This window comes from Choloepus didactylus, chromosome 22 (genome assembly GCF_015220235.1).
Source record: "Choloepus didactylus isolate mChoDid1 chromosome 22, mChoDid1.pri, whole genome shotgun sequence".
Classification (NCBI taxonomy): Eukaryota; Metazoa; Chordata; class Mammalia; order Pilosa; family Megalonychidae; genus Choloepus; species Choloepus didactylus.
This window is the reverse complement of record NC_051328.1, coordinates 29,467,331-29,490,999: the sequence shown is the minus strand read 5'-3', so window position 1 is coordinate 29,490,999 and position 23,669 is coordinate 29,467,331. Positions and strand designations below refer to the sequence as shown.

The window sequence follows — 23,669 nt, the reverse complement described above, 5'->3', positions numbered from 1 at the left end:
CGCTGTGGCGCGGGAGCTGAGGCCACCCGGGTTACACGGCCCCTCACACCGAGTGGATTAATCAAAAACCCAAGTCAGACTAATAAAATCTTCCTCAGAAAGTTAATAACCCAGCGTGGGCTCTATGGCACATGAGGGACTAGAAGGGGCTCCTCCGGCGCAGCCTTCAAAAGAGGGACGTGTCCTTTTCCTCCAGCTGCCCTTTCACCCAAAGGATCCGGGAGTCAGGGACCCTCAGGGGCTTTAGACCCGGGCCGGCATCTGACTCAGCCCCTCAGAATCCCAGCTGTGGTTGGGAAAGAGCATGACCTCGGGGCTGATCTGGGCTCTTCCTTGGCCTGTGACCTTGGTAGGTTATATTTCCGAAGCCTCCATTTACTCCCTGTTAAGGTGGACAATGACACCTATTTTATAGCGTTTTTGCGAGACTCAAATAATGCAAATAATAAAATCCTTGGCTAATAGCAAATGTTTTTCTGTGCATGACAGCCGGTTTCTTACTGCTTTTGGAAGACAAACTGCATGGCCTGGGCACCTGGACTTTCCCCATGGTAGTTGGAGATGAGGAAAACTGAGACGGAAGGTGGCTGAGAAACCTGCAGCTTGAGGAGCACAAGACCTGAGTCCAGAGCCTTCGGCCAGATGCTTGTCACCTGGGCTGGGTTGGCGTTCCCGAGTGCCTCAGGGGCTGATGTCTTTTAACTGAGGCCATCGTGGCCTGTTTGCTTCTAAAACTCTCCACTTGGGCTTGGTGTAGACTCTCAATATGTGGCTTCTCTTTTCATTTTCCTAATGGTGTCTTTTGAAAACCAAAAGTTTTAATTTTTTATGAAATCTGTTTTCTCAATTTTTCATTTCATGAATTGTGTTTTTGGTGTCATATTTAAGAAATCTCTGCCTAACCCAAAGTCACGACGATTTTCTCCTATTTTTTTAACAAACAACAAATATTTATTCAGCACCTACTATGTGACAAGCACTGTTCAAAAACCCCCTCACCTCCAAAAGAAAAGAAAAAACGGCAGAAAATGCAAATTGTAAGAAAGAGGAACGGGGCAGTTGAGGAAGAAAGCTGAGAGAACTGAGAAGCCTAAGGTGATGGGGCTCTGTCTTAGGCCTTCTCTTCGTCCTCCTCACCAAAATCCTCCTCTTCTGCCGTGGCATCCTGGTGCTGCTGGTTCTCCGAGATGAGGTCATTCATGTTGCTCTCAGTCCCCATGAATTCCATCTCCTTAAGCACACGGCTTTAAGCACATGGCAGTGAACTGCTTTGAGATGCACTGGAAGGGTGCATCAGCACTGTTGCCAGTGAAGTTGGCCGCCATCTTGAGGCCACAGGCTGGGATGCTGCAGACCACCATCTTAATGTTTTGGGAATTCATTCCACAAAGTAGCTGCTTTTTTTATTCTGTGCGTTGAGCATCTGCTCATTCACCTCCTTCATGGACATCCACCCAGGGAAGACAGCAGCCACAGTGAGGTGCTGAAGTACTGACCATGGCAGGGTTCACAGGTAGCCATCCTGTTCTTGGCACCAAAAACCTGCTGGGTGAGTTCAGGCACAGTGAGAGCCCAGTAATGCTGGCTGCCATGACTGGTCAGTGGGGCAAAGCCAAGCTTGAAGAAGAAAACATGGGAAGGGCACCATTTTGACTGCCAGCTTGTGGATGTCAGCACTGAGCTGGCCAGGGAAGCGGAGGGAGGTGGTGATGCCACTAAGGGTGGCTGAGATGAGGTGGCTCAGGTCTCTGTAGGTTGCTGTGGTCAGCCAAAGGGTGAGGAAGCAAATGCCATAGATGGTCTCATTGTCAATGCAATAGGCCTCATCAATGTTCTCTGCCAGCTGGTGGACAGAGAAGGTGGCATCATAGGGCTCAACCATGTCAGACACTTTGGTGAGGGCACTGCACTGAAGGGATTCGTGATATGGTCAGGATACTCTTCACAGATCTTGCTGATGAGCAAGGTGCCCATTCCAGAGCCTGTGCCCCCAGCCAGCAAGTGGGTCAGTTGGAAGCCCTAAAGGCAGCCATGGGTCTCAGTCACCTTCTGCACCATGTCCAGGACCAAGTCAACCGGCTCAGCCTCCTCTGTATTGTGGCCCTTACCCCAGTTGCTGCCTGCACTAGACTGACCAAAAACAAAGTTTTCTGGTCTGAAGTTCTGACCAAAAGAACCTGAGTGAACAGAGCCCATGGTCCCAGGTTCTAGATCCACCAAGAGAGCATGAGGAACATATTGCCACCTGTGGCTTTCTGTAGTATATGGAGTTAAGGTCCAGCTGCAGGTCCAGCCCAATGGTAGGTTCCGGTGGGGTTGATGCTGTGGTCATCGTTGATCACCTCCTAGAAGCCCCTGGGAGAGCCACAGCTTATACATTTCATTCAGTTACTTCACTGTTTAGGATATGAGATGATGTGGGGCTGAGAGACCCAGCATCTGCAGGGACTAGGGTGGGTCTCTCCTATGTTTTTTCTTCCTAGAAATTTTACAGTTCTACCTCTTATATTTAGGTCTATGGTCCTTTTGGAGTTAATTTTGTATGAGGTGTAAACTTACTGTGCAAGTTCATGTTTTTGCACTTGGATATCAAATTGTCCCATATCCCTATGAGAACATTGGTCACACTAGTATATACATTTGTCAAAATTCAGACTTGTACACTTAAGATCTGAGAAGCTCACTGTAAATAATATTACCTCAATTATATCTGTATGTATCTATATAATTGCCTCTTTTTATATATATGTCTGAAAAGAGGCAAAATGTTAGCAATTGGGCAAGTAGTGAATCTAGGTTAAGCATATGTGAATGTTCATTGTACTTTTCTTTTGACTTTTCTGTAATTTTGACTTTTTCAAATAAACTTTTTAAAAATTAAAAATAAAACAAAATAAAATGGACATATAATTTTTAGAAAGGATGACAAAATAAAATGGACACATAATTTTTAGAAAGGACATGCCACAGCTCTCCTGAAATTCAATGTGAATTATGAAGAGGCTTTATGGCAACCATCAACAGGATTTCACAGCTCTGAAAAAATGAGCTGCTTCGGGAAGACACTGAATGGCTTGAACACTATAAAGCCTTCAAGTACAAGCTCTGCATCAGCTGGAAAGGGATGGAGAGATAGAGAGTAGGGAGATATGTAATAAAGCAAATATAGTAAAATGCAAATTGTAAAATTTACATGGTGAGCACAAACTCTGTGATTTACCTGGGAGACACTGCTTTTCAAGAACGGGGTCACCTGTTCTCAAAACCCACCCAACCACTCAGCATGCTCCTGTAAACAGTATGGACCCAAAAGGAAATATCACACAAACAAACTGCAGTACCCAAGTTAGGGAGCCCAGCAGAGGGTGCCATCCCTGCTTCACACCGTTGGACCCCAAAACCCAGGGATGGAAGTGACCTTCCCAGGGTCACACATAGCATCTAGGCCTCCAGATGTCTGTTTTAGTATTTTATCCACTCAGCCCCACCTCTTCAGGCTGCTGAAGCTGGACTCACCCTGCCTTCCTCTTGGGGTGAGCCAGGGTCCAGGCCCTCCCACAGCTGGGATGTGAGAGCCCCTCAAAAGTTGCTCCACCCAAAGCATCAAAATATATTTTTCTCCTATCTGTCCCAAGTATGTGGCATCATGCTATGTGGGAGAACTGGCCATGTTTGTCATCAAACCTCAGGAGCAGGAGTTAGGTCTTTTATTACCCAGCAGGAAGCAGGCCTGTGGAAATTGAACTCAGAAAGATCCACGATGTGAAAGAAAGGGCTGGGAATGTGAAGACGCGGCCCCAGATTAGTTGGGTTGGCACCTTGCACTGGCTGGGGGACCTCAGACAAGTCCCTCAGGCACACTGAGCCCCCGTTTCCTCATTTAGATAATGGACATTGCATCTACTACTGCACAGGGCTGTTATGACAATTAAATGGACCCATAATGGAAAGTGCTTTGTAAACTGCATAGAAATGGTAGCTATTATTAAGTGTTCCTGCAATCCGGATGTGGTGAGCTTGAGGTGGCTGGGGCCATCGCTTGAGGAAGAAGACACTTTCCTGAGGTCCTGGGTATCGTGGGGCAACACACTGCTTAGGGGTTTTTGTGCCTGGCCTTGTCCCCACTCCCTGATATCCACAGTGACATCCACATTCCATCAGGATTCCCCTGGTAAACTCTCTGCTGAGTTTCCAGGGAGCTGACACCGGCTCAGAGAGGGTGCTATCTCAGAGAGCAAGGGTCATACACACTCCAAAAAGGCAAGTTGGCTTGCAAAGCTGTCCTTCAGGATGGCTGAATAACCTTTGAACTGCCTTGAAAGGAATGTGGGCATTTGGCTGTGGCCTGCTGGCCAGCCTTTTATTTTCTGAGAAATGTAGCCCCTGGTGCTTATTCTGGTGGGATTATGTCAGCTGAGGCCAGGCCCTGGGCGTCATGGGAATTTGCTGCCCTTCTGTTCCATCCCTGCCTGTCAAGAGGCCGACTGGTTCCCAGCAGTGCTGGAGTCAGCCAAGGGCCTCCGGTGTTCCCTGCCTGGAAGCCTCGCCCCTCCTGGCCTGCAGTCAGGTGGGGAGGGGTGTGCCCCCAGGGCTGGAGCCCACCCCCACACTGTACCCGCTGTGACTGTCCTAAGGCTCCCTTCCTCACTCCCCTACAAGCCCACCACCCGGGTGCCCCCACCCCGCCGGTGGCACCTGTCTGGTGTGCTGTTACCACCTGCCCATGTTTAATTCATGGCTGGGGTGTGGGATGAGCTTCCCAAGAAAGGAAAGAACTCCCCTGGGTCTTGCACCAGTTCCTGCAGGCTGCAGGACACAGTGCCGAGGCCCAGCCTCCTCCCCGGGCCTGGGGCTGGGGCTCCGAGGCCGCCCATGGGCTCGGAGGACACCGTCCCAGCCCGGGCACAGCCATCCTTCGCTAATCCCCAGCCCTGGAATGTCTGCGGGCCAATCAGCGGGTTCTCTGGGGGCTCCCCGTGGGTGCTAATAACCTGCAATGATTAGCCGGGGCTCCGTGGGCCGTCGGCGGGGCGGGGCGGCACCGAGGCTGGAGGGAGGCGGGGAGGCCATCCCGCTGGGCTGCGGGTCTCTTTTCGTGCCAGCGCCGACGGGAGGCTGTTTGGATAACTCGCCAGCCTCCCCCTTTTGTCTGTCCGTCCAGTCTGACTCCTGGAGATTGTAAATAGGTCTATCCAACCTGGGGAGCGGGCTGGACGGCTGAGCCAGGCCGTGCCCGGGCGCCCTGGAGGCTCATGCTGCGCCCGGGGCCCTCCTCCGTGCTGGGGGCCTGGGGCCTGCTCCTGCTCCTGCTCCTGCTCCTACTCCTGGCTCTCCTTGGGGTCTCCGGGGCAGAGGGACGGTCGCTCCAGCTGCCGGCCAGGCAGGCTCCCATGCCCGGAGGTAAGGGGGCACCTGGGTGGCAAAGAGGGGGAGGGGCTCTGAACCCAGGGAGGGGCTCTGAACCCGCGGAGGGGTCCTGGGGACTCTGGAAGCCTGAGCCTTGGGCTGTGCTTTCATGAGGGGCCCTCAGGACTGTGCAGGGAATGCAGTGGATGGGGGGGCAGGGGGCGGCTGGGGCTGGGGCAGAAGAGGGTGAAGGGGGTGGGTGCAGGTTTGGGGTCTAGGAGCTGGGGAATACCAGGGTGAAGCCTGGGACCCCAGAGGAGACCATGCCTGACCAAGAGGGGCCCCATCAGGCCAGGGGTGGCTCCTCCTCACCCCCAGCCCCCAGCCCCCAACCCTGCCACCCCCCACCCCAGCACCCATCCAAGCGCTTCCTCCGACCTCAAGGTGTTTCCCACCCCCACCCCACTCTCCATCCTCTCCGTCTCTCTGGCTTCCACCCTCCCGCCTACACCCAGCCTCCTCCTCGCCGTCCTTGGGGCTTGTTTCCAAGGGCAGGGCCATGGTGACCGCCCCTCACCCAGGGGACGGGGCCCAGGTCCCGTGTCGGATGGGCCTGACCCTTCTCTCCCGCCCCCAGCCCTGAGCAGGAAGGAGAGTTTCGGTCTCCTCTCCCTGCACAACCGCCTGCGTAGCCGCGTCCAGCCCCCTGCGGCCAACATGCGGAGGCTGGTGAGTACCCCAGGAGGGCGCCACTGCCACGCACCCTTCCACCTGTGCGGGGCCAGCGAGGAAGGCGAGGACTTGCCCACTGCGGGGACCGTGGTCACTGCTGGGGGCTCCGCGGCTTCCTCGTGCCTGGGGGCCCCCGGGTGCAGGAGGCTGGGCCCCTGCGCTCACACTTGCCTGAAAGCCAGGCCTTGGGCCTTCCCAGGCTTCCCGTTGCTAAGGAGACCAAGAGACAGGGAAGAAGCCCGTTTCCCTCCTCCAAGAAAGAGGATTTTCACAAAGAAGGCCCAGCAGGATCAGAGGAGAGGGGTCGGGGGAGGGGGGTCTGTGTGTGACTGGGGGCCCCCTGCCTCTTCATGGGTTTTATCTGGGTTCTAGGCGACAGCCTCTCCGGAGTTCCCTGCTCCTTCGCTGATTCACATTACACGGTGGGAACAGGGTGGGGAGAGGGTTTCCCACACCCCTGATTGGGGCTGAGGTGAAGGGGGTGACATCCTGAGCTCAGAGATGCTGTTCCCATGTCGAAGACCCCAGCAGCCCCAGCCAGCAGCCCCAGCCAGGGTGCGGAGGGCAGGGCAGGGTGGGGGCAGGCAGGTTCCCCATGGCTGCCTCCTGACGACCTTGAGCGCTCCGAGGTCAGTTTCCCAGGAGATGGGGGTGGGGTGGGCAGGAAGGGGGCCCGCTTCTCCCCCTTTCCCTGCCCTGCAGCGGCTCTGCTGCTCCACACTTGGTGTGGGGGGGTGGTGCTCCCACAGGGACCCTGCAGACAGGAAGGGGCAGATGTAAGGTTAGCAGATGGCACAGGTTCCGTGGCCCACTTGTCAAAGTCTTAGAAAACTTCACTTCAACAAATGATACAAGAGGGGCCTCATGCCCAGCCTCCCTCACCCCCAAGGCTTTGGCCCCGGACCCCCTGCGTGGCTCTAGGGCTCCCAGGGAACCCCTTCTTTACATGCAGGTGGGGACCAAGGCCTTGGGTGGGTGTGGAGCGGCTGAGGGAAGCAGAGGACGAAGAGACTAAGGCACGAGGGACATCACCAGCGGGGAGGCAGGCTGTGGGCCGGGAGCTGAGTCCTTTACTCTCTTTGACCATCTTAGGTACCTTCTCATTTCCATTTTCCCAGTGAGGACGTTGAGTCTCGTGGAGGTTAGGGGACTGCCGGAGGAATGAAGTGCTGAGCTGGACAAGCCAGGGGACAGTGGAGGGCCCTGTGTCTTCCTGATTGCCGGGCCCCTTGCTTTTGGAAGGAAGGGACTGTTGGCAACGAGTGGTAGTGGGGGCTGCGGAAAGTCAGCTGGTGCGTGGATGGGGGAGCAGATTAGGTCTTGCTTGGGAGAACTCTGCTCAGGGGTCCCAAGCAGCGCTGTGGGAACCTGTCACTCCCTCTCTGATTCTTTGTTTTTCGTTGATGCCCCTACTCACTCTGAGTCCTGGGGCAGAGGGCCCAGGAAAACGAGGAACCAGGGCATGGCTGCTGGGGCTTTTTGCATCGCAGAAGGGAAGCTTGGCCAGGTGGGAGCAGCTGAGCTTGTGTGACAATGGACAGGGCAGTTTTACTAAACACAGAGAACCAGACTGAAAGGCTTGGGCACTGTCCAGGGCTCACATTACCAGATGAGAAAAGTGACAGCAGCAGCCCATCCCACTGCCTGGGCTGGCACTATTCCCACAGGGGGCACCCATCCTCCTAAGGGTGTGTGCCCTGGGCAGGACCTAAGGGTGCCCACAAGAGAAATTAGGAAGATTGGCCCCTGCGAAGTGAGTAGAACCAGCTCAGAGGGGTTAGGCGGCCTGCCAGGCTCACCCAGAGGGGCCCTGCCAAGCAGGACTCCCGGTGCAGTGCTCTCTTCTCTGCATGACCAGCTCCCCGAGGATGCTCGGGAGATAGCCAGGAAGTCAGATCCTTAAGGCCTGGCCCAGCAGTCTCTTCCGCCTCACCCAAGGGCCTCCTGCTGATGCCTCTGTTTATGCAACCCCAGGACTGGAGTGACAGCCTCGCCCACCTGGCTCAAGACAGAGCAGCCCTCTGTGGGGCCCTGGCTCCCACCCCACGGCACGCCCCACAAGTGGGCTGGAACGTGCAGCTCCTGCCCGTGGGCTTGGCATCCTTTGTCCAAGTGGTCAGCATGTGGTTCTCCGAGGGACAGCGGTACAACTACGCGGCAGCCGAGTGTGCCCACAATTCCACCTGCACTCGCTACACCCAGGTGAGGGCAAGGTACCCGCTCTGAGGCCCGTGAGGCCAGCTGGCATCATCTCAGAAGGGGCTGCAGTCTGCCCTAAAATCTGTACTTGCTTTTCCTCCAGTTGGTCTAGTTTTACTCTTTTCAACTTTAAATATGAAATATTTCAAACAAATCAAATCATGGGCATCCTCTTATACACTATTCAGATTTAGCAGTTTTAACTATATTTGTTTCTCATCTCTTTAAAAAAATTAAACTAAACTAAACTAAAGCTCTACTCCTGCCCTTTCTATTCCTCCACCCCACTTCCCCCCAGGGAACCACTTTCCTGAAGTTCAAGTGTATCATTCCCAAGCATGTTTTCTTGTTCAACAAATAATTCAACAAATAATTTTTTAATGCTTTCTAAACACCTAGCACTGTTTAGAAACTAGGGTACAACAGTGCAAACACAGGTAAAATCTCAAGCATGCTTTAATACTTTTACTACATGTATAAGTGTTTTTATACCTTTTCTTCTTGTGTAAGTGGTTACGTGATTTTAAATTGTTCATAAATGCTCTTTTTGTACTTCTTCTTTTGCAATTTTTCACCCCAGACCACAGATTTACTTCTGATGATTCATATACACATGGGTGAGTTATGCAATATTTCACTACAAATAAACCAGTTTATTCATTCAAAAGGATATTGACAAGCATCAAGTTATTTCCACTTTTTTACTATTACAAATGGTACCGCAATGCACAGATCCTGGTTCAGGTCCTCTTATGCACGTGTCCAGAGTTTCTCTAGGAGATGCTTGGAAGAGAACTTGCTGGTTCATAAAGAAAGTGCACCTGCAACTTTGCTAGGTATCACCAAAGTAGTTGCGCCAACTGTACTACCCTAGCAAACCAGTTCCCACTTCCCTGGTTTTGTCTGACTCCATTTTTGCAAACTCACGAGTGTGAAATGTCACCTCACTTTGTGCTTAATTTGCATTTCCCTGATGACCTGTGAGGGGGCGCGTTCTCCCTTTCTGTTAATTGCCTGTTCATATTCCTCACTCATTTTTGTAGCTTGGTTTGTCTTTTTCATATTAATTTGTATAATATATTCTTTATACCGTTTATTGGTTGTATACCTGTGAATATCATTGTCCAGCAGGTGGCTTGTCTTTTCTCTTTGTTTATGTTATCTTTTATTATACAGCAGATTTTAATATTACTGTCATCAATTTTACCCGTCTGTTTCTTGACAGTTCATCTTTTCTTTAGGTCATGCTTAAGAAATCCTTTCCTACCCTGATAGCAAAGAGATTCTCCCATCTTCTGATCTAAACGTTTAGATGTTTGCATTTTTTATACCTAGGTCATTAAGCTGTCTGGCATTTTTGTGCATGGTGTAAGATATGGATTTAAGTGTCCCTTTTTCCATCTGGGCACCTTCTTACTGAATGCTGACTCCTTTCACACTGAATCATAAAGCTCTCCATCATATAACCTACTTCACATAGCCACTCAGGTCTGTGGCTGAGCTCTCTGTTCTGTTGTGTTGGTCTTTTTGTTTATCCCTCCACAAACACTGTTTTAATTATTATGGCTTTATAAAAAGTTTTGATAAGAAAATCCTCGTATTCTTATTGCTCTCAATTTTCTTCTCTCTTCCTGCCTCCTGATGCTTTCATATGAATTTTCCTATCATCTGGTCAAGTCCCTTCAAAACCCACTTTTGGATCTTGACTAAAATTGCATTCTGTTTTTACAATATTTTGCGGATAAATCCCATTTTTATGATATTGAGTCTCTCAAGCCATGAACAAGATATAATTTTCAATCTATTTAATTCTTTTTTTATGTCCTTCAGTCAAATTACCATTTTCCCCACAAAATGTTGCATGTCTTTTGCTAGATTTATTCCTACGTAGTTTCTAGGCTTTGGTCTAGTTTAATGTTACATTTTGTAATTGCTGCTGGTATACTGAAATGCTAGTGACTTCTGTATGGTGTTTTTGAATCCTATAACCCTGCCAAACTTTCTAATTACTTGCAATAGCCAATCTCCTGGATGGTCTATGAAAATAACATCATCTGCAAATAATAGCACTTTGCTTCTTCCTCTCCATTCCTTCTGCCTTTCCCCCCCGCGCTTCTCACCCCTCACCTCACTGCACTGCCTAAAACTCCAGAACCATCGTGAACAGAAGATGCAATTGCAGGCATGCTGCTGTTCCCCATCAAGCCTGATGCTGGTGTAGAATTTAATAGATAATCTTTTTAAGAGGTTATAGACAAATCTCTTCTGAGTTTGTTAAGGGATTTTTAAATCATCAACGGTCTTGAGTGTTAGTAAATGCTTTTTCTGCAACTATTAAAATAATAACATGGTTTTTACTTCTTCTGTTAAAGTTATGAAATATGTGAATAATTTTTAGGGGGTGCATGTGCAAAGTTGTTTCATGACACCAGATCTTCCTGGTCACATATTTAAAAAGTTTTATTATAGAAAATTTCAAACATATACACAGCAATCAGACCCCCATGTATCCATCACCCAGCTTCAACAATTACCAACTCCTGGCTTTCTGGCTCATCCTGTTTCATCTATAGCCTCACCTATTTCCTGTCTTCTATATTAGTTTGATGCAAATCCCAGACATCATATCATTTTATCCATAAATAAGTATATATCTCTGAAAGATGACTCTTGCTTAAAAATGCAATCATAATACTAATGCTAAGATACGTTTTTATTTAAGACGTAATATAAGATTAACCTTCCTTGCCTTCCTACTTGCAAGGCTAAATGCAACTGTGCACCGGTATATGCTATAACAGTTATTCAAATGCTAACAGACTTAAACATCAGTAAATAGTTGCTGCCCCAACTTTGCAGAATGTACCTGACCTAGCCTCTTTCCTGAGACCCCTTGGATCACCCCCCAGCCCCCCATGATCTAGAACCAAGGGGTTAACAAACCTGGCAAGTAGTGGGGCTCTAAAACCCTGCTCCAGCCTGACATCCATCCTGATTGGCAGATACCTGTGCCCTACTGGTTGTAAATATTTTGAATCTCACCCTGCCTACTGGCATGGGATAGGATGTAAGATGAGTGATGCAGGGTGTGAGTGTGTGTACGTGTGTATGTGTGTGCACTGCATTTGAAATTCACTGTCAAATATTATTTGTTAGTGAAATTGACCTCTAATTTTCTTTTCTCATACTGCTCTCCCCTGGGTGATAGCAATGCTATGATGGCCTCATAAAGTGAGTTGGGAGCTTTGCCTCATTTTCTATTCCTTGGAATAATTTCTACGAGATTTGCTGTAACTTCTCCGGTAATACTTTTGTTTTAGGGCCTTGTTCAATTTTTTGTTTGTTGGTTTGTTTTGGTGTGCATGTGCACATGTAAGTGGATTTTTAACTAATGATTCAACTTCTAAAAATGGTTATAGATCTTTTCAGGTTTTCCATTTCTTCTTGAGACAGTTTAGCCAAGTTCTGTTTTCTAGGAAATTGTCCATTTTATCTAAGTTTTCCTATTTATTAGCTATAACCATTCTTTATGTAACAGAGATTTAAAACTAGAATTAAACAGAGATTTAAAAGAATATCTACCATATCTGTAGCTATATCCCTTTTTAATTCCCAATACTTATTTATATCTTTCTTTTTTTTCTTTATCAGTCTTCCCAGAGATTTGTCTGTTCTATTAGTCTTTTCAACAAATCAGCTTTTTGTTTTATCCTCTCTGTGTTTTCTTTATTCTCCTTTCCATTAATTTCTGCTCCTATTTTTATTTTCTTTCTTCTACTTTTTTTGGTTTATTCTATCATTCTTTTTTCATCTTCTTGATACGGATTCTTACCTCATTAACTTTAAATCTTTCTTCATTTCTACTACATACCTTTAAGGCTGTAAATTCCCCTTTAAACCTCTTAAATGCATCCAATAACTTTTGATATTTAGTGTTTTTATTGTCATTTAGGCCTTAGTGTTTTCTATTTTTCATTATGATGTTGTCTTTGATTTTGAAGTGTATATTTACATTTGCAAACTATGCTTTCTCTTTTACTTACTTCCAAATAATTTGCTTTAAATTTTATTGCATTGAATTAATAAAATGTGGTCTGTAGGATATGGATTCTCTGGTATTTGTTGAAACTTGCTTTGTGGTTTAGTGAGGCATCAGTGTTTGTAAAACACTGCTCAAAAGTGTTTTACACTTTTCACTCCAAAAAGAATGCATATTCTAATTGCTCGAAACATATATATGACTATACATTCATATTTCCCTGCCACAACCCAGTCCCAAACTTGTCATTGTTAGCAGCTACCAAAGTTTGCTCAGCTGTTCCTGTGTATTGACCATTTGTGCTGTTTCCAACTGATCACTGATTCTAAGATTTTAAACCTAAATTTTGATACTGTTAAAGGCCTTTATCTGGTAGCTTCAGGTGCACAACAAATGACCAAAAACTTAGTGACTTAAAACAACAACACATTGTTGCTTACAATGCTGCGGGTTGGAGAGCGGGTGAAGCTCAGCTGGGAGGTTCCTTCTGTCTCTGCTGGGCCCACTCACGCAGCTGGGATCAGCTGCCAGGTGGCCAGGAGCTGGCTGTCTAGAGTGGCCTCACCTGGCTCATCCCTGCCCCTGCGGTTCTGTCACCTCCAGCGGGCTACCCCGAGCTTGGTCACATGGTGGCTGAGCAGGGCTCTGAGAGCCAGTGGAAACCGCAAGGTTCAAAACTGGCCCAACATCACGGCCCAGATTCAAGGGTGGGGAAATAGATGCCACCTCTGGGTGTAAAGAACTTTAAAGTCATGTTTTAAAGGGTGGGCTGCAGAGAGAAGAAAAGGGGATGGCCACTTTCACACTCCGTCCCGAGGCCCTTGACGTCCAAGTCTTTTGCCGCTGGCCTCAACCCACTCACAATCTCCCCTCCCTCCTGGCCTCTGCCCCTCCACTCCCCTGAGCCCAGAAAGTCTTTCTAGGCTATCCCCACCGATCCTGATAGCCCTGCCCAGCACAGCCTCTGCTCCTGAGGCCCGAGGGAAATGAGGGCGCCATCTGCCCCATTTGTGGCGAAAGCAGTGCCCCCCACTTCCCAAGCAAGCATTGCCTGTGTGGCTGCCCCCCACCCCCGGTTGGGATTGGGGGTGGCCTGGGACAGGGTTTCTGAGCCCCTGTGTCTCTTGCAGCTTGTATGGGCCACCTCAAGCCAGCTGGGCTGTGGACGGCATCCCTGCTCCGTGGGCTGGGCCGAGCTGGAGGCCTTTGTCTGTGCCTACTCCCCCGGGTAAGCCCTGCCGTCCCCTGATGGGGGGTGGGAGTGGAGAAAGGCTACTTTCACCCTGGATAAAGTACTCATCCACCCAAAAGGCCTTTATAACCCTTGGTCTGCATCCTTGGTGGGAGAGGGAAAAAGAGGGAAAGAGAGAGAGGTGCAGAAGCGGGCAGCACCCGAGATGCTAGTCAGGCAGACTGTGGCTTCTCCACAGAAGTCCCTTCCTGGAAGCACCACCATGCTTTCAGGGAATCTGGCCACTATTAGTTTGGGGGTCATCTCTGCTTTGCTAGGAACTGCCCCCCCCATCTTACCCCCTCCCTGACTCCATGACTGGACCAGAGGGAGCCGAGGGTAGTGGGGCAGGCAGCAAGGCCCCACCCCTGCTTCACCCAAGGCCAACCCCCACAGGCCCTGCTGTTTGCTCCCACAGGGGCAACTGGGAGGTAAACGGGAAGATAATCCACCCCTACAGGAAGGGCGCCTGGTGTTCACTCTGCACGGCCAGCGTCTCGGGCTGCTTCAAAGCCTGGGACCACGCGGGGGGGCTCTGCGGTAAGTGCCCACCTTCCTGCTTCCGTGGGGGCAGCAGGCACAGGAGAGCTTGGGCTGGTGAGTCTAGGGGGGTGGGGGGTGATAGGACAGCATCCTGGGGGGCTGGGACTGTGCCAGAAGCCTCAGCTCTCAGCACCCTGGGGAGGCACTTGCCTGGCCCACTGAGAGGAGACCCCCCTCTCCAAGTGCCCTCCTCGTCTTACCAGAGGTCCCCAGGAACCCGTGCCGCATGAGCTGCCGGAACCACGGACACCTCAACGTTAGCACCTGCCACTGCCACTGCCCCCCTGGCTACACGGGCAGATACTGCCAAGGTGAGGGGCACCTGTAGTTCCAGCTGGTGACTGCCTGGGAGCCCAGCAAGTGAAGCACTCCACAGGTGCATGCAGGCAGCCTCCCAGGCGGTGAGGGAGGTGGAGCCAGGCGTTTGCACCTGTGCACGCAGGTGCCGGTGGGGTGTGTCCTGGACTGGGGTGGTGCCGGAGCTTAGGAGAGTGTTTCCAGGGAGTCTCGTGTGTGTTAAGGGAGGGCCGAGCGGGTACCTGCAGAGACTGCACACCGCAGGTGTTTATTCAACAGGCTCCCCCGAGCACCAGCTGCCTGCAGGCCCAGGGTTGTGCTGGAGAGCCGGGGAGGGATGGGACTTGGCCGCTGAGGCTCAGGGTGGGGGGCAGAGGAGAGATTTGGGAGCCAGAGCGGTTTGCGTCCTGCTGTCCCCACTTCCCAGCTCTGTGACCACCTCCCAAGCCCCAATTTGTTTCTCTCTACAACGGGGATCAAACCAAAAAGACCAGGTGTGGAGGCAGCTGGGAGCGCTGGTGGGTTCACTGCTCAGAGGGGTGTCCCTGCTGGGGCCCGCCGTGCCCTCCCGTCGGAAGCCCGGGAGGGGCAGCGTGGGGGCTGAGCGCTCCCCTCCCGCCCCGGCAGTGCGGTGCAGCGTGCGGTGCGTGCACGGCCGGTTCCGGGAGGAGGAGTGCTCCTGCGTCTGCGACGTGGGCTACGGGGGAGCCCAGTGCGCCAGTGAGTCCCGCCCAAGACCGCCGCCCAGGACCCCCTTCAGGGGTAGCCGGAGCCAGCTCTCGGGGGCCCGTCGTGCACATCTCCTCCCAACTTTGGGCATCACGCTGGTAGCTTGAATCTGGCTACAGAGGGGCTTACACCACAGAAATTGGCAAATGCTACAAATCATAAATTTTTTTAAAGCGCTGGTTGTTAATCGTTTACCAGCACACCTCAGACTCCCACCCACTCTCCAGCCAAGCTGGTGGGCAGAGGAAGGGGCACCTTGAGCTGAGCTCCCTGGCAGGGTGGGAGAGAATAACAACTTTCAGGTCCCCCACACAAACCCAGGCCCCACCCTCCCCCAGCCAAGGTGCACTTTCCCTTCCATACCTGTGACCTGCGGATCGATGGGGACTGCTTCATGGTGTCCTCGGAGGCAGACACCTACTACGGAGCCAAGATGGAATGCCAGGTGACAGGTGCCCCTGCCCTCTCCGCATCCCCCAGGGCCTCAAGCCGTGGCCTTCATGGAGGCGACTTCTCCTGGCCTCAGTCTCCTCATGAGTATAAAGCAGGGGTGGAACTCAGAGGCTGTGGAAGCCGGGGGTGGGTCACCAGGAGGTGGGTCACTTAGTCAAAAGACTGTAAGGACAGGCTCCACCTAATCCCCAACTAACAGGCTGTCCTGACTCAGCTCCAGCTGCTGGTTGCCGTGCAGGAATGAAAGTTCAGGGTGGCTAGGACTCAGGATTTTCCGAGAAGCCAGAAATTTAGATTTTTGTGTGGCATAGCTTGATTTACTAATGTTGGCAACCAATTCCAATAGATTTAAGACCCTGCAGCTGAAACAAAACCCTACAGGTGGGTCCCTGTTCTCAGGGAGGAGAAGCGGGGAGGGGAGAGGCAGGGGACCCCTCCCCTTGGAAGCAGGAGGCTGTCAGGGGCGGGGGTAACCAGAGCCTGGCCTGGCCAGCGTGCACACCCCCTTCCCATGCAGCACCCTGGCCATGGCGGGGCAGAGGGAAGGGTTAGCCTGAGCTCTGGGGACCCTGCCGGGCTGACCAGGGGTGGGGGTTACAGAAAAAGGGTGGGGTGCTTGCCCAGATCGAGAGCCAGAAAGTGCAAGACATCCTTGCCTTCTACCTGGGCCAACTGGAAACCACCAACGAGGTGACCAACAGTGACTTTGACACCAGGAACTTCTGGATTGGTGAGTGCCTGACAGGTTGGGGCAGGGGTTGGTGAGTGTGGGGGCTGGGATGCCCCACACCGTCCCAGGACTCCTGGGGTGGGAAGCCAGCGAACCCACCAGAAGATGGCAAGGGTAGGGCGAGGGCCTGGAGCCCTAAATGGGGCCAGGACTCAGGCTGGTGAATGGGGAGCACCACCTGTGAGGCTGAGGCACCTGGAGGAGGGGGTTTAAGGGCAGGGGGCTGGGCCCTCCTTCAGGGGAACCTGAGCACCCAGCATCTTGGGTGGTGGGGCCAACCGTGGCTTCCCTGGCCCAGGGCTCACCTACAAGACTGCCAAGGATGCTTTCCGCTGGACCACTGGGGAGGACCAGTCCTTCACCAGCTTTGCCTTCGGACAGCCTGACAACCAGGGGTGAGTCTTGGGTGCCCACCTGACCCTGGGCCCACCTTCTCACCTGGGCCTGCTTGGCTGAGCCTTCAGACTCCCCTGAAGAACCTCCACCCAACCGCTGCCTGGCCCAGCCCTCTGAGGTGGGCCTTATCTGGTGCTCAGGGAATCTGGGCATAGCTGGGTATGGGCACAGCCCTGGCAAGAGGGAGGCACAAACAGAAGGCACATCCCAGCCTCCAGGGGCTCACATGAAAGAAGGGGGACCCCAGAAGGCTTCATCCATTTGTCCTCCTCAACCCTCAACTGCCCACCCATCCCTCCACCCACCCTGCATCTATGATCCAGCTACCCCTCCCTCCACCTCCCACCTGACCTCTACAGGGGTCAGAACACTGAGCTGACATTCTTCCAGCCACCCACCACCCACGGGTGCACCCCTGCATCCGTTCCTGCACATGCACACCCACCAGCCTACCCACCTGCCAGCCTGGACTCAGGGCCTGCAGGTTATGCAGCTCTGCCCTGGTCTTCAAAGTCCAGGAAAGCCCTGGGCAGGGGTACCAGGGGGTGGAGGTGGTCAGAATGCGTGGTCACTGAGGGCTCCAAGTAACTCATCCCACCCTCCTTGGGCCTCCTTCCTGGCAGCCAGGCCTATGCTCTGGGCCCATCCCCTGGAGGAGGTCAGCCCGACTTGGGCTCACAGGCCCCTCTCCCTGCCGGGAGGAAAGGCCTCAGGACTTGGGCCTGTCTGTTCCTGGTTCCCACCCATCCCTGCCCCCTCTACCCCCACTGGTCACTGTGGCTGAGGGCCGGAAGTGGGGTAGGTAGAGTTGTCACCCCAGGTTTGCTGGGGACCTCCCCTGATTCCTTGAGAAGAGCTGGAGTGGTGTGCAGGGCAAAAATGGCAGTTTTGGAGATCGGGTCCGGCAGGACAGGGTCTCCTCCCAGCAGCAACACCTGTCAGGTCAGGCACACCTGGGACTCTCAGATGCAGGCGTCCTGCTGGGGTGGAGGATTTAAGCTTTTCCCAGACTCCTAACTTCAGTTCTCCACCCTGAGCACCCCAACACCCTGGCCCGGCAGGTTCGGCAACTGCGTGGAGCTGCAGGCATCAGCTGCCTTCAACTGGAACGACCAACGCTGTAAAACCCGAAACCGTTACATCTGCCAGTTTGGTGAGAGCCCTCCCACTGCTCCCCTCCTCCAGCCTCTGCCCCTGCCCACACCACACCTCCTGGGGTACCCGCTGACCCGCTCCAGGCTGCTGGGATATGCAGGTCACAGGTCCAGAATGTGTCTGAGCACATACGGCCCCTGAAGATGTCCCACCCAGGGCGGTGTTGTGCCTGTGGGCATCCGAGGCCCAGGTTGGGGGAAAGATGGTCCCAGCATCCCACAGCAAGTCTAGCAGAGGCAGTACTGGAACTACAGCCCAGCTTGTGGTTGCTCCCAGGGCCCTTTCCTCCTGCCTCAAGGCTGCTACTCGGGGACCTGTCTGGTCTCTCAATGGTCCCTGGTTCCCTAGAACCAGGGAATGTAGTGGGGAAGGGGAGCTGGGAGCAAAGGTGAAACCTGGGCTGGCACCAGCTCCCCACAGCATCTGCCAGAAGGGCCTGGAGCTTCCCCCTGGGACTGTGGCCATGGAAGTCCTGGACCAAGGGTAGCACAGTTCCTATCCCGGGACTGCCTGGGCTGCCACCCACCCCCGCTCTATTGTGCTTCTTTTGTAGCTCAGGAGCACATTTCCCGGTGGGACCTGGAGCCCTAACAGCCCCTGGGAACATCGGTCCTGCCTGCCTGTCTGCACACCTGCCTATCTGCATACCTTGTAGCGGAACAAGGGCCAGGCTGGGGCTGACCTCATGCCCAGCATCCAAGGAGGTCTCAGACATGCACAAGGCAGGGAGTCAGGCTGGGGTGGCAGTGAGGCCCATAAAGGTGGGTGGGGGGGAGCAGGGGAACTGGCATGGGGTAGGGGAGCCTGGGCCCCTCCACCTGCTTCTGACTGGGAAGATGGGCCTCAGTTGCACCCTGAAGCCGAAACCAGGGCCAACAGTCAGAGGGACCTCACTCCTCCATCCCAACTTCCCTCCTGCCCAGGATCCACCCTACAGAGGATTAAACTAAGTTATGAATCCGCCAGGCTTGCGAGCGCTCATTCTGAAGGGGAATTCAGAGGACCCAGGATGATCCTGGGAAAAACAGAGGATGCCTGAGGCTTCCGCATCTGGTCTTCCTACCCACCCCAGGTCCCTTCCCCGCTCACTCCCGTGACCCAGGCCACCCACTGGAAGTTTGCAGGCTCCCCAGTGAGGCAGGAAGTGATGCCCCCCCCCCCCCCCCCCCCCGCCCGAGCCCCAGGCCGGCAGGGTGGAATCTGCTTTGAACTCCTGGGAAATGGTGTGTGTCTTGCCTCCCCTGGTGGAGAGTTTCCTCGCACATCCCTGTGGGAAGGTGGAGTCATCTGGAGAGGCCCATCCCTTGCCCTGCTCCTGACATCACAGCTCACACTTAACACATGTCAGGGACTGTAATAAGCACTTGACCTCTATTAACTCATTTAAACCTATTACTGCCTCCGTTTTAAGGCTGAAAAATGGAGACAGAGAGATTGAGTAACTTGCCCAAGGTCACACAGCCAGACATCAACTGCAGTCGGTCTGGCTATGATTTAATCTTTCCATTTTCTTTTGGTGGTTCAGACTGCCCATTGGGTCACTGGGTGAGGGGGGGGGGGGTGGCTCCTTTGTACCCTGGCCAGACCCCGGGACGTTCACACAGACGTCCCCAACTATCTCAACCACCCACCCCGCAAAGGGAGGGAGCCAGAAAGCCGCGCAGGGGCGAGCCCCGCACCCCTGCCCAGAGATTTGGCAACTGTGGCCAGCAAGGGCCAGGACTCAGGCCCCCCGGGCCGCCTTGCCCGCTGCATCCGCTGCTCGCCCGCCTGGATCCAGTCGGGTAGATTCCGCAATCCAGCCGGAACTTTTTCTCCCAGTCGCGTGAGGCGTCCTCTCGGTAGGTGGCGCGTATGGACGCGCCCCGAGACTTGATCCTGCACCCAAAGATCTCCCCCGAGAGGCGGCGCCCGGGCGTGCAGGTCAGAGGCGGCCCGGCCCACGCGCGCACAGCTGCAGGCGAGAGGCGGCGGCGTCCGCGGCCCCCTCCCCGCCTTCCCGGCGAGTCCGCCCCTGCGGCCGGGTCCGCGGCTCCCCGAGAACCGATCCTGTGTGCGGGCGGCTCCAGCCGGCGCCCCCTCGCGGGCGGCAGACACGCTGCCCCGCAGCCCCGCAGCCCCGCCGCGGGTCCGAGACGTGGGGGCGCCCTGCGCGCGGGCGGAGGCGGCGGAGTTGAGACCCTCTCTCCCCACCCCCGGGGGGGGGCTGCGGGCCGCGCCGCCGTGCGTGGGGGGTGGATGTCCTCCCCTGGCCAGGCAGGTGTAGACACCGGGTGCGCTGAAGACCGGCCTCCGGGCTTCTTCTTCGCCGCCTGCTCCACGGCTCTCCGGGGTTGGCCCCTGGGAAGCTGGGGGGTGCTCGCTCCAGTCACCTCTGCTGTCTACGTAGCCCCGGAGCCTCGGAAGAAGGACCCTGCAGGAGGGGGTGGGCAGGTGAGGGGACCGGGAACCTGTGGGAACCATGGTGCCTCCTCTGGAGCTCTGTGGCCCACTGTTTGCTCACTTACTTCCCTCTGGGCCCTGGTGTCCTGGGCAGATCTAACCCCGGCCAAGCTTCCTCCTGTGAGCCTTTCCATCTATCAGGCACTGCTGGCTTTGGATGCCCCACAATCCAGTAAGAAAATCCAGTCTGTAAAATCAAAAAACATCTTGGCAAAAGAGTCAGATAGTGATTGTGATACAGATAGATTCTTCACCCCACTGTGGTCTTTTTAGTTAGTTCTTCTGGAAAACTTACAAGACCTGATTTACAGTAGGTCTCTCTCTGGAGTTTTATCTGGCGAACATATTTTTCCTTGATATGGTCAACTCTGTGTATTCTCCCCAAAGCCTTTAAAAGTCCATGTGTCTCCTCCATGTACTGGAGGAAGTGGTGCAGGGCAATGGGCATTCGATCCGGTTCTTCGAAAGCTCCCACCTGTGTTTAGCTTCCCTAGGGGAAGGGAGACGCAGGCCAGCTGAGTGGGGCCTGGACTCAGAGCCGGAACCAGACCGTGTCCTGGGTGCAACGGAGAAGGATGTGGAACAAGCAGTCTGGGCTTCCGAGGAAAAAGGAAGCCTTCTTCGGAGCTTTCCCTCTCACCGGGCAGATCCTTAGCAGTGCCTTCTGGCTCAAGATGGTGTTCTAAAACATGTTTCTAGAAAGCAGAATTTTTCTGGGTCACAAATGTGGTGGCCTGCAGACTCTCCAAATGTTCTTAGTTGCAAACCACTATCTGTAAAAACTTGAGCTTGTGCCTCCAACATGTTTATTCGTGCTTATTTAGGGATTATATGCATGCACCAGAATGCTAAAATATTATGTATTATGTACATTATGAAAGAGATACAAGTAAAATCTTTCCTAGGTCACAATAAAGAAGAATGTAAAAGTCCCCAAATTTTCATTGTGTACCCTAATGGAATGCCTTGTGGTACTCTCGGATGTGTCCTCCACTCTCCGGGGACCATGTGTGTAGAGAAGCAAAGCTGCCGCAGCCTAGTGTGCTGGAGGCATTGCCTTCCTCTGGTCTTGGCCAGGAGTTAAGAGTGGCTCCTGGACACACCCCGTGGTTATATTTACTTGGCGTGAATGAATTACAAGGAGGGACCTTGTGGCTTCCAGCTCTTTCTGTCACTAGGTGTTACACTGGCAGTTGCCTCTGCAAAGGGGAGTTCTCAGCTGCACACGCTGAGATTTCAGAATGTCAGCCCCTGAATAATCCACATAGTTAGAAGGCTCATTTACATCCCTAGCTTCTTGTTCCAGCTTCCTCTCACCAGTGTTTCTCTAGCACTGGTGGGCTTTGTGTTTTGTTCACAACCTCTCCCTTTATTCATCTGCGTCTGCTCCCAGGGGCTCCTTCTTTCTCTGTGATTATCAGGACTGTGGCGTGTTATGGACCAGTCTTCTGCCTCTTCCTAAAGTGGCGGGAGGGTGTGATGAGGGAGAGGGGAGCAGGCTGACCTTCATCTTGCCCTCTTCGGCATCTGGCTTCCCAGGCCACCCAGGGCATGGCATTCAGGTGGCAACTCAGGAAGCAGAAGGGCAGAGGGTCCCTCAGGAGGGTGCTGTGGACCAAGCCTGGACCTTTCAGGCATCCCGCCCATAGCCACTGGCCACATCTCAGCCACTCAGCACACCTACCTGCAAGGGAGGCTGGGAAACACCTTCTAGGTCTTGGCCCATGAGGGGAGGAAGGTTAGGTAAATAACTAGCTGGTTTCTGCCACCAGGATCTTCAAAATGGGGAAGAGGAGTTGTTTTGGCTGGCAAGGGGGCTGCAGTGGGGGTGCAGGTGGGGGGTCCTAAGTCTTCCACATCTTCCCATGGAGCCCCATTCTAGTAGTCTCTGGTCTCCCTCTCTCCACTCTCTCTCCAATTAAAGATATCAGGGGTGTTATATAAGCTCAGACAGAAGGCGCGAGCTTGCTACAGCCAAGAGGGACACTTTGAAGAATGCACAGGAGCTGAGAGAGGAGCTGCAGTTTACAGAGACATTTTGGAGACAGCCTTTGAAAGCAGACTTTTGCTCCAGAGAAGCTAAGAGAAGACAAATGCCCAAGAGCAACTGAGAGGGACATTTTGGAGAGATGCTGAAGCCTAGAAAGGAACGTCCCAAGAGAAAGCCATTTTGAAACCAGAACTTGGAGCAGACGCCAGCCACATGCGTTCCCAGCTAACAGAGGTTTTCCGGACGCCATTGGCCATCCTCCAGTGAAGGTACCCTTTGTTGATGGACACATTGTGGCCTTAAGACTGTAGCTTTGTAACTAAATAAACCCCCTTTATAAAAGCCAATCCGTTTCTGGTGTTTTGCATTCCGGCAGCATTAGCAAACTAAAACAGGTGTGAATCCACCTGATGGTGTCATTTTAGAATCACTGGATCAAACTTTAAGTTTGGCTTTTTACTCTCTCAACCCTATAGCAGCAAGATAGAAAAATTCCCTGGTTTTCTAACCATGCTTTGAACTGAGAATTTGGACTTTGAGCTCATCCTTCTTTTCCTTTAAGCCATACGGTGCCATTAGCACACCCTCCTTGCCCAACAGCCCTTGACTTCAGCGTGATCTTTACACTCAACCACGACAGGAGCCAGTGGGTCCCTGAAATCCTGTCCTTGATGGGCACTTTGTTCTGGAGGCCCACAGGATTAACTGTCTCACCATGGCATGTCAAGGGCTGCCGGTGTCCTGTCCACTAATGCCAACTGGATTTTCACTGTCCTCTGGCCACTTACCAGCCTTGGATGGCTCCCATTTCCCTCAGGGCTTCTTGCTCCATTCATTCCTGGTGCCTATTTTTATATTAATCAGGTTCTTAGTTTTAAGCAACAGAAACTGATCCTGGGTACTCTAAGTAGAAAAGGAGTTTGTTAAAGATACTGGTTAATTCCCAGGAGCTCAGGAAGGGTAGGAAAACTTGGATTTGGATGAGACTAGGTGGCAGAACTGGCCTGGTGAAAACCGCTTGGCCTCTGCTGTGCATAGACCCCACAATAGGCATCACCAATGTGGGATGGAGGTGCCATCACCTTTAAAAGCTGGATGTGGCTGCTGCCACTGCCACCGTCAATTGCCAAAATGGATTTTGTGCAGCTCGGTTCTTCACATCAGCAGCTTTAATTGAAAGTTTGGGCAGTTGGGTCTCATTAGAAGAGCTAAGTCATATGCCCAGGACCCAGCTTCAAGGAAGGCTGGGAAAGGGAGGCAGAAAGGGGCATTTTCAGCTTCTTTCAAGGGAGGCAGGCTCTGCCTCAAAGCAAGGGGATACCTCTAACACAGGAAGAGGGCTCAGATATTGGGCATCCACTACAAGAAGCTGTCTGGTAAAATCTTC

The 23,669-nt window shown here is 52.9% G+C and overlaps 2 protein-coding genes and 1 pseudogene across 5 annotated transcripts; 2 read left to right on the top strand and 1 right to left on the bottom strand.

Moving 5' to 3' along the window:
* Window positions 1–1,111: 1,111 nt before the first annotated feature.
* On the bottom strand, window positions 1,112–2,211 carry LOC119518929 (annotated as a pseudogene).
* Window positions 2,212–4,820: 2,609 nt separating this feature from the next.
* On the top strand, window positions 4,821–18,826 carry LOC119518646 (C-type lectin domain family 18 member A-like). Of its 4 annotated transcripts, none has more exons than XM_037815922.1 (12): window positions 4,826–5,400; window positions 5,984–6,075; window positions 8,053–8,280; window positions 13,447–13,544; window positions 14,008–14,087; window positions 14,294–14,401; window positions 15,015–15,107; window positions 15,455–15,561; window positions 16,170–16,299; window positions 16,598–16,694; window positions 17,757–17,848; window positions 18,404–18,826. In XM_037815922.1, the coding sequence occupies exons 1-12, from the start codon at window positions 5,253–5,255 to the stop codon at window positions 18,439–18,441; spliced, it is 1,311 nt and encodes a 436-aa protein (XP_037671850.1). In that variant the 5' UTR covers window positions 4,826–5,252; the 3' UTR covers window positions 18,442–18,826. The 4 variants fall into 4 exon arrangements, with proteins under 4 accessions (XP_037671852.1, XP_037671850.1, XP_037671851.1 ...); XM_037815921.1 differs by having other exon boundaries at window positions 4,828–5,400; window positions 13,966–14,087; window positions 18,404–18,825; XM_037815923.1 differs by lacking the exon at window positions 15,015–15,107 and having other exon boundaries at window positions 13,966–14,087.
* A 752-nt stretch (window positions 18,827–19,578) lies between these two features.
* On the top strand, window positions 19,579–21,186 carry LOC119519009 (translation initiation factor IF-2-like). Its single transcript, XM_037816476.1, has 2 exons — window positions 19,579–20,283; window positions 20,778–21,186. The coding sequence occupies exons 1-2, from the start codon at window positions 19,705–19,707 to the stop codon at window positions 20,784–20,786; spliced, it is 588 nt and encodes a 195-aa protein (XP_037672404.1). The 5' UTR covers window positions 19,579–19,704; the 3' UTR covers window positions 20,787–21,186.
* The last annotated feature ends 2,483 nt before the right edge of the window (window positions 21,187–23,669 follow it).